Raw genomic sequence first — 9,751 nt, 5'->3', positions numbered from 1 at the left:
TCCAAATCGCTGATGAACAAATTGAACAGCGCAGGCCCAAGGACCGAGCCCTGGGGGACTCTGCTGCCCACTTGTCCCCAGGTCGAATATGACCCATCCACCACCACTCTCTGAGTGTGACCCTTGAGCCAGTCTGCAATCCATCTGACTGTGTAGGCATCAGAAACCTTTGGCCTTTTGAAAAGTTCAGTTCCTTAATTCTGTATATGGCATCTTACGGGCTAAACAAAATAATGGTCCAGCCAGCATCTTAAGCAAATAAATTCTTTTAACCTGAATATACTAACAGAACAAGAGCGCTAAATATTTCAACCTCTAACCCTATTGAAGACACAAAAAAAAGACTAGGATTGCAGTGGAATTCCACCTAATAGTAGACACAGCTGGAAGAGGTATCCCTTTCTTAGATGCAAGCAAGTAGCTAAAAAAAATCTGATAGTTGCGGCAAGTAGAAGTGAGTGGTCTGTTACTGCTCTTGCTAGTGCAATCTTCCACCATATAAGAAGGAACAGAAGAAGATGCTGTCTGTGCTGAGTAGTTTATAATCTTCACAGTTTGGACAGACCATTCTGAAAAAGTGGCTTCAGATAATTTTCATAGGCTTGGTTTGCCTGCTGGAAAGGGAGAATGGAGAAAGACAGACATTAACAGGGACTTAAGGACCAGGACAGCACAATGATTTTCTCAGTAGTTCTGAGTGATCTTCTTGGTGCAGGAGCTAGAGAATATTTTTAATGGGTCACAGCAAGCTCTTAAGGCCTTGCTCCCCAGTGTTCCCATTATGTAACTAACTACAAGCTACCAGTCACCCAGACTAGTCCCCAAGCTATTTTCAAAAAGCATACTTTTATTCTGAGTACTTGCCCAAGGCCAATTTCATATCTTGCATTCAGTTGTTTGAATACATGATGGCTGGTTTTCAAATTGGATAATAACGTAAAACTGTGTGGTAAAACAGTTAATTCACCTCTAATGCAGTATAAGAAGTGAAGGCAGTGAGGCATGAACCTGTTTTGTTTGCAGTCTGCTCCTACTGTTAAATGTACCGCAAGAAGATATTTATTGATGAGTGGTATGCTGATAAAGGTACTTGTGCAGAAAGCAGATGCTGCTACTGCAGGCTGTTTTAATCAGCTACTTTTCCTGTAGTGCTAAAGTGTGTGCACAGGGGTTGTTTTTGTGTGTATCTTTGTGTTCTGGTAGCTGAGACTGCCCAGTGGTGAAACAGCGCACACAGGGCATTTTGCCTCCCTCAGAAGCCACTCCGTCTAGAAGTGGCAAATCGGCAGTGTGTGAGGAGGTGCATGGTGGCTGCACTGCTCTGTAGATCAGCAGAACCTGCTGCAGTGGCAGGCCAGCCTGTCCACAAGCACTGAATTGATGGAACAAATGCATGGTGGCCAGTCTGAACGTATCTGCAGATAGGTTTCCTACCGCTGCCCCAGGGCCAGACCCTGCTGTTCCCAGGGCTTCTGCACAAGGAAGAGGGCAGGTGACTCCCCTGTGCAGCTCTCTGTGCTTGTGTGGTGCCCCACTGCATGGTGTTCATTGCAACACCAGAGTCCAAGATGCCCTTTTCTGAGCCCTGGCTGCAGCTGGTGCAGCTCCTTCCTAGGCTATGAATTGGGGAGGGGAGGAGGAGGTTACCCTACTCCTCTCCGGACTCAAGGCTGTCACCCCACTTACGTTTCTCTGGTTTACATAGTACAAGCCCAAAGGACAGACAGCAAAGTTGGTTTGCCCTGATGAATGCAAACTGGGGAGATTTGTTTGCCCCTGGCCCTTACCTTTGTGTTAGACGGTGACTTCCGAGCCCACTGGTAGAGCCGCTGGTAGACATGTCCATCGTAGCTGCCCAGCGCAGAGTTCAAGGTCTCATCCGTGAAGTCGAAAGCGTCCACTAGTGGGACAGCGTCTTTCCTGGAGGAGCAGAGGAGCTGTGCTTGTTACACCATTAACAAAGTCATTGCTTTGCACTGCCCATGGATGTGTGAAACAGCTGCCAAATTTACTAGGGAGTTAATTTCCTTAGTCCCCAACTCACCAGCTGCTTTGCACTAGTGTTTCTCTTCTAGGGGCTCGTTATGGGCCAAGCCCTACTCCTTTTCCTCAGAGGCAGGCTGCGCAGTGCTTGGTGTCTCTGGACTATTCCCTGCATTAGGACTGAAGGGCTGGCGTGTATCGGTTTGCTCAGCAGGCCTAGCAGCTGGTGCTGCAGGCTTTGCACAATGTAGGTACTTCCATTGTCTCTGACCTTCTCCAGAAAGCAGTTTTCAGCCTCATAAGCATCCTTAATGAATGCGGTTGAGTTGTTTAAACCAAGGGGATGCTGGAGGGTGCCTGTGCCCCACCTGCCTGACTGGGAAGTCCTGCACATCTTTTCACAGTGTCCGATGAAGTCAGCTTCAGCCCACAAAAGCTTGGGCTGTGTATATCTTAACTTTGGTTAGTCTGTAAGGTGGCTACCCTGGCTTCTACTCAAAACTAACATGGCACATTATATCTCCCAAGCCTGTGCCCTGAACATGGGCTCTTCCCTCCCCTGGGTGCTAAGAGCAGCACAGCAGGCTGCATAATTGCGAACATTTTAGAAATTGAGCTTTTTGCCCTTGAGGCAGTTTTTGCTGTGTCACCTAATGTCCTGGCTTCATAGTCAGTTAAATTTTTGTGAGTTGTGTCATGTGTTCCTTGGCAGCAGCCCAGTGTCACACCAGCTGGGCAGTGACTTCTACAGCAGAATACCTCTGTTCAGAGAAGAATTCACGGACTCTCCTGAGTGCGTGTGGAAATGTGTCATGTTTTGTCAGAGTGGTGTAGGTTGTAGCCGTGTCGGTCTAAAGACAAGGTTCTTTGGGTAAATCTGGTATCTTTTATATCTGATATAGTTGGTCTAATAAAAGATATCAGATTTACCCAAAGAACTTTGTCTGCCTATGTTTCGTCAGACACATTTTAGCTGAGTTTAATATGCGTGGGAGTGTACCTTTAGCTGGTGGCAATATTTTAATTTTAGAAACTGAACTCTAATAGCAGGGGAAGGGGCATTTGCCTTGGCAGTGTTGAGATACCGAACTTGGAGAAGTACAAACATCCTTGTTTTCTTTTTAACATTTTCCCCATGGGGGTGGGAATCCTAATGTGTTGCTTTCTCCCATTCTGATAGCTCACCGTACAATAGCAAGTAGGTCCAAGTAGGATGCAGTCATCATGTCCACTTGGTCCCCAGATATGTAGCCATCATGCAGGAAATCACCCGTGTTTGAGAAGATGCCGTGTAATGCGAAGAGCCCACAGAGATGTTTCATTATTCTTTGGATTCCAGCCTCCTGTCCAAGTTTCTCGACTGCTTCTGCAAAGCTTTTCACAACATGGTAGTGGCAGTGAGCCTAGAAAACAATTACAGTCGACTGTGAATGCCTCCTCTTGAAGGCCTCCAGCATTAAGTGCTAGGCTGACTGGATGACTGCAGCGTTCCTGCAGAGGTTACAGAACCGTCCACTTGGACTGGCAATGTTCCTCCCAGTCTGTGCTCTTTGCTCTTTGGGGGGCCAAGCCAGCTACATTCAAGTTTTATTTCTGCATGCTGGAAGAAACTTGGAGTCACCCTGCTGATATTTATAGCAATGATATAACAATTTGGAACAAATGTTCAGAGTATCGTCAGTGAGCAATTCATCTGAATGGCATGAATGCATTAAAATCCTGTTGTACTCACCCCTGGAAAATCAGCATGGCTGTGGTACAGGGACAACAAAGCTGTGTTGTTAAAGATCGTATGTTAAAGGCATACATACTGGCCTTTGGCTGCTTTACCACTCCATCCGGGAAGAGCACAGGCCATCTGCAGACGGCTTCTCAGCTTGATGAAGGGTGTTTGTGTCTGAAAGCTTGCAAAGAAGAATTTTTCCAACTATTTGAGCTGGTCTAATAAAATATATTGGATTTACCCAAAGAACCTTGTGCTTAGTCTGTCACTCATCCTTTGCAGGTTTTCAGAGCCCTGGGGCCTCGGCCTTTCTTCAGAGAGAGCTGGATGAATGTGCATTTTCCTGGTGCTCTTGTTCCTTTTGGTACTTGACTCTGTCCTACTGCCTGCTGAACCAAAATGAACAGAACTGGCTCCTGCTGTTTGGCCTGACCACTGGGCTTCAAAAAGCTTTTGGAGCCCAGAGGCGCCATGCCTTGATTGACAGGAGGCACGAGGACCTTCGCTGTGAATAAGTAGTCCTGGCTGGGGCCGCTGGGAGTGTGTTAGGGTTGACGTAGCAGTGCCTCACGGGGCAGCATGGACTCCAGGAGACGCAGAATGGAGTTTGAGTCCCAGCCCCCAGCCAGCTCCTGTTCAAAGTGGGCGGGGGCATCTCGGTTGTGACTTTGCTCCCAGGTGGCTCTTTTGTATTATCTGTAGCATGCTTATTGGCTGCAGTCCTGTTGGGTGCCTTGTTTTGCTTCCTTCCCCAGCAGGCTGCCTGTACTGCAGCTGCTAGCATTCACAGCTAGAGCCGATAGACCCATGCTGCCTCGCTCCAGCTAGCCTGCATAGATCTCTGCACGACTAGCATTTGTGGGTAAACGCTCAGGCAGCTGGCCCCTACTGAGCTCCAGGCTCCCACAGCACCACTGCTAGCAGTGCCCATGTTCACTAGTTCACAGCTGGCTTAGGTAAGCCTGCATGAGGTGCAGGGAGAATGCAGAGCAGGGCATGCCCTCCAAGCCAGGTGAAGCAGGAGCAAGGGTCATGTCTGCATTCAAGCATGTGGGGCAGTTTTCAAAAGCATCAGAGCACGCAAATGTCCTGAGTCCCATGCTTGGATGGGACGGGGGCACTTCAGGACACACGTCTTATTGGGCATCGATGCAGGGACTGGGATGAGAGGAGGGCCTTGCCTCCACTGAGGCTGCCTACCATTCTCTTCAGGAGAAGGGCATAGGCAGCACGCACACCAGGCAGCTAATTGGGCTTAACTTAAGGGCAGAGAGATAATGCAACTCACTGGAGTTAGCGAGTGGCTCTTGTAAAATTGAATTTGCCTGGGAGGTGGTAATGCAGCATTTGTTCTGTGCACGCTCACAGCACAAGAGCGCACCCCTCCTGAGTGCTTGCAGAAACAGAAGCACATGGGTGGTCATAAGCTTCGACCCCCAGACCACACGCGGCAGCTGTGGCTTCTTGGTGAAGAGAACATCTGACCTGCTGCCTGTTTCCTTCATGCACCCTGAGCATGAGGGGTCAAGGGAGACTCCACGTTAACTGGTCTGTGCCCAGGCTTAAGTGGAGCAGGGGTGTCTCATCAATCAGGAGAAATGAGTGTCACTGCAATGAAGACCCGGTCAGGAGGAGCCCAGGTCAGAGTAGCTTCTAACTTTTCCTCTTGGGTTAAAAGGAAGCAAGACTAATGTGTGTTTAATGTGGTTGTAACTTGCAAACCCAGCAGCACCTTTGCTTTTGTCTGTGGCCTTCTAGAGGCTCCGTGACGTGTCGAGTTTTCTCATTTCCTGTGGCTGTGGTGTGTGGCGGGGCTGGCGTGGACTCTCTGGTGGACCCTCTCTGGCAAGGGCAGCCAGGACTTCATTGCATGTCTACCTACAGTCACTGAACAGCCCCATGTTCCTTAAAGCAAAAAGGAAACAATTCACCCTGCCCACTGCTCTAGTAGACACCAGGGTCAGCCTGACCCAGGGCCTCTGAAACAGCCTGATTCTAGCCCCAATGTGTAAAAGGAACCATGGCCATTGCCAGTGCTAATGCTTGTGGAGTTGAGTGGTGGGTTGTGACTGAGCAGTCCAGCCATTGGGCCTTAAATGGGGAGAGGGAGGCTCTACCACTAACTGCAGCATGGCCCTGGGCAAGTCACTTCTCTTCCCTGCATGCTTGTTTCCCTGCAGCTGCAAGCTCCCTGGGGCAGAAGTTGCCTCCTCCCCTGTGCCTGGCAGAATGGTGCCCTGATCTAAGCTCCAGGTGCTACATAGCCCAACCAGGGAGTGCCAGGATGCAGAATGAGCGCTGCTGGAGCTAGCTGTAGTCCCTGCCACCATGCTGGCTCAGTCTAATGCACGCAGGGCACAGGGGTATATACTTGCCTTTGCAGCATGTACCAGCTGCACTGTGCACTGGTGCCATGCCTCGTGCTGCTCTGCTCCAGACTGAACCAGTGCCTGCAGCTTGGCCGCTGCACTGCTGAGGACCCTGGAGGGGAGAAAACATCCTTTTGTACACTGGACATATATACAAACCATCTGCCATGTGTGTTCAGGGTTCACAGCTCTGCCCATGCACCTTAATGTTTCTGGGCTTCATTGCATTCTCCATCCCCTGAATGCAAAGAGCTTTAATTCTAGAGACCAAACCTGCCCAGCTGGAGCCTGTTCTCCAGAGGGCAGAGGTGGCAATGAGTGGAAAAGGGCAAATGAGCATTAAGGGCTGATCTCAGGCACGTGGCCCCCAGCATGTGGGGCCAGACCCTGCTGCTATGCACGTGTACCTCTCCAAGGAGCTGCTCTGTATCTGTGCTGGGCTAAACTTCAGCAGGGTTCAGCTGGCCTTCCCCTCTGTTGGCAACACTAACCAAGGCCTGGTGCTAAAGCACCCAGCAGGCTCCTGCGGGGGCAAAGTTTCCATGGGGTGACCTGCGTTTCCATAGGACACGAGTGGTTCTTGGTCTGTAGGGGCTAGCCCTGCTGAGAAAGTAGCTGCTGATCATTGTTTCCCACGGATGTACACTTCCCCTCGCCACCTGCTTTGGTGAACTGAAAAGCTGAATGTTAATAGGACCTGTGAGGGGGGGGAGAACCATCCTACCTGCACAAACAGACCATTGCTGAATTTAAACTGCCATGTCTCTGTCTTTTCTTTAACCCAGGCAGCTGACTGAGTGGCTTCACTGTAAGTGGGGATGGAATTGGTCCCAGGGCCTCTCGAACGGCATGCTGAGCAAAGCCCCCCGCCTGCACACCTCAGCATCCCACGACTGACCTGATGGCAACGTGCCGATAGGCTTCGACATAAACATCCGGTTGGAGAAAATCCCTCTTGTCCCTTACTAGACACCTCTCAGAGTTCACTGCAGACAAATAGGCAACGGATGGAGGGACAGGCTGGCCGGAGTGAGCTGCCCCCAGGCACTTCACCAGGAACCTGGGAACAAGGTAACCATCAGCACAGGTCTCTGCTCTGACTAGCGTGGGGTGTGCCCAGACAGCCACCCCTGCTAAGGGAGGTTGGGACTTGTTGGCTGAACCCAGGTGCAAACCTGGGGAAGTGCATCCAAACGTGTCCTTCAGGGCATGATTCCAAGCCCTGGGAGTCACCGGTAAAATACCAGGCCTCTTCCTGCTGGTGGGTGGTGGGAAAGAGGTCGGTCCCTCTCCTTTCTGCTGTGTGTACTGCTGGTTAAACCCACCACAGAGTGAACAGAGCCCTGACACACTAGGGCTGACTCTGATGTATTCAGCAATGCAGAAATGTTATTTGATGAGAATTATTAGTGCCGATGTTGCAGTTGCTATTACTATGCTGCCATCTGTGTGATAATGAGCTGCATTATCATCTTCAAAATGCTCTGTGCCACAGAGTTAGAAATGTTAATGCCAGTTTGGGTTTAGTGGCTCTCTCCTTTTCTGAAAAGCTTGTGCGTGCCTGTGAAATGAATGTGTGCGTCACCCCAGAGACCGAAGTCCCCTTTCCTTAGAGCAGATGTACATCCCTGCCCCACTGATGTGACTCAGCTGTGACCTGGATCAACTCTTTGCAGTTGTAAGAGGTTACAGCCTTTTGCTTTCTTAGCCTTCCTGGTGGCAACACTAGCCTGGTTAGTACATGTGTATGTGTGTGGTCGTGTGGACCTCTGCCCCCTGGGATGCGTGCTAGGCACCTTCCATTTTAGATGAGTAGGTGCCAGCTTTGTGACTTCAGTTAGATGTTATTGCTGCCCCTTTACTGGGCTTTACATGCTGTAGTTAATTGTCAGACTGTATATCCAAGATAAAACAACATTATTGGAACAGGGCAGGTCCGAGAGCAAGTGGAACAAGTTTGCCTTCTTGTAACTAAGCTTATTTTACAAGTCTCTTAAAAGGCAGTGCATCCCATTCAAATCTCTTTCCCTGCCTACATAACATTTAGCATGTTCGCCCTTTGCTCCCAAATGATGAGGTCATGAAGGGCTGGCACAATGTGCCTGCAACCCCCTCCTGCATCACCAGAGCATCTCAGCATGTCCCAGCCCCTCAAACAGCAACAGTCATCACGTTCCTCCCTCTCTCCCTCCATTGGGAGGGAGACCTGAATAGCTCATGGCCTGTGGTGCACCGATGAAAGGCAGCCTGGGAAAGAAGCTGATCTTAGCTGTGTCTGAGAAGATGCTCTAGAAAGCAAATAGGGGGTAGTTACCTGGCTGTCTGCAGGAGCAGAACCGTGTTTTCCCCTTCATATGTACAAGAAGCTGCTAGTCTAGTATACAACGAGGGGAGTCCACTCAGCAGAGAGTAACCATGTCCGCCACATGCCTTGCGACAGGTCTCCACTCCCGCAGTGCTGTGCTCAGTAACAATGGCTTTGAGGCCTGAGGAAAATGCATGAAGCTGTGCAGAGGGGAGAAAACATTAGCACCAGAAGGTTTTTGCAATATTGCATTGATTAAGGCCAGTACACCTCTAAAAAGCAAAGTGTTTTTTGCTAATACGGTTTATTTAGCATCATTGCATCCACTTGCATGTTGCCTGTTTCTCTGAACCCAGTCACCACTTGAGTTTGTGGCTTATGCCACCTCTATACATGGTGCACGCTGTGAGCTCTCACTCGTGCAGCCAAGGATAGGATGTGGCTAGCTGCGTGCAGGCGATACTTTCATCAAGGCACCAATGTGCTGTACTCAGCAGTTTGCTCCACCAAGCAACATGCTGGGCCATATACATGAAGATGTATGGCTTTTTACTCAAGAGGGAGGCTTGAGGCAAACCCTTTTCTATTCTGAGCCCCAGAACGAGTGATCTGGGGTTTTCAAATGGCGTTTTCTGTTCTTGGACAGAAAGTTCTGAACTGTAACGTCTGCTCTGCCACTGGCTCTCAGCATGGCCTTAGACAAGGTATTTAATCTTTTTGTGCTGCAGTTCCCTTGTCTCTCTGATGGGGGTAGCAATGCTCCACCCCCTTGGTAGGGCACCTGAAAAGAAAATTACAGGATGGGTGCAAATTATAGCAATGATTATTTTTACTGCAAAGTACCTCAGGCAGTGAATCAAAGTTTTTCTGCTTGATTTCTCTGTATCCTTTGCTGAAGAGTTCATTCGTATATTCATTCATGAAGTGAAAGGCATAGGCTGTTGCCAGCACAGGTAGTAGCTTCTGTTGCTGTGTCTGATAGTCCAAGATTTTTGCCTCTTGGTCACTGTAGAAGGATGATTTATTTTTATAAAGCATGGAAAACTGTGGACAGCAATAGCAGTGACGGTTAGTTTAGCTTAAAATCCCTTGGTAATCTAAGAATCCCAGAGCATTTTTTGCTTTACGAGCTGAATTGTCTGGTTTTGAATGCAGCTAACAGACTGCCGACACTAGTAGGTGTTGCTGTAGCAATAAAGGCTGGGGAGGCAAAGGTGCTTCACTGTTGTTTCTGATGCAATAGTGCGATAAGGAGAACAGTAAACCTAAGGTGACTAAGGATCTAAGGAGCAACAACTGCATGCAGAGATTGCCTTGTATCCTTATCCAAGTTAGTGGCTTGATCCAAATGGCCATAAAATTGAAAATCTC

General features: G+C 49.2%; 1 protein-coding gene across 1 annotated transcript in view; it reads right to left on the bottom strand.

Moving 5' to 3' along the window:
- Positions 1-250: 250 nt before the first annotated feature.
- Positions 251-9,751, bottom strand: part of ACOX2 (acyl-CoA oxidase 2) — a 23,300-nt gene continuing 13,799 nt past the window's right edge. Inside the window, exons 10-16 of the mRNA XM_019504863.1 lie at positions 9,224-9,386; positions 8,390-8,580; positions 6,974-7,135; positions 6,082-6,187; positions 3,169-3,386; positions 1,788-1,920; positions 251-614 (exon numbers count right to left, since the gene is read on the bottom strand). Coding sequence (XP_019360408.1) covers positions 549-614; positions 1,788-1,920; positions 3,169-3,386; positions 6,082-6,187; positions 6,974-7,135; positions 8,390-8,580; positions 9,224-9,386 — 1,039 coding nt within the window. The 3' untranslated portion in view covers positions 251-548. The remainder of the gene's footprint in view (positions 615-1,787; positions 1,921-3,168; positions 3,387-6,081; positions 6,188-6,973; positions 7,136-8,389; positions 8,581-9,223; positions 9,387-9,751) is intronic.

This window comes from Gavialis gangeticus, unplaced genomic scaffold, assembly GCF_001723915.1.
Source record: "Gavialis gangeticus isolate Ggan-Ray unplaced genomic scaffold, GavGan_comp1, whole genome shotgun sequence".
NCBI classification, from domain to species: domain Eukaryota; kingdom Metazoa; phylum Chordata; order Crocodylia; family Gavialidae; genus Gavialis; species Gavialis gangeticus.
This window is presented reverse-complemented; position numbering and strand designations above follow the sequence as displayed.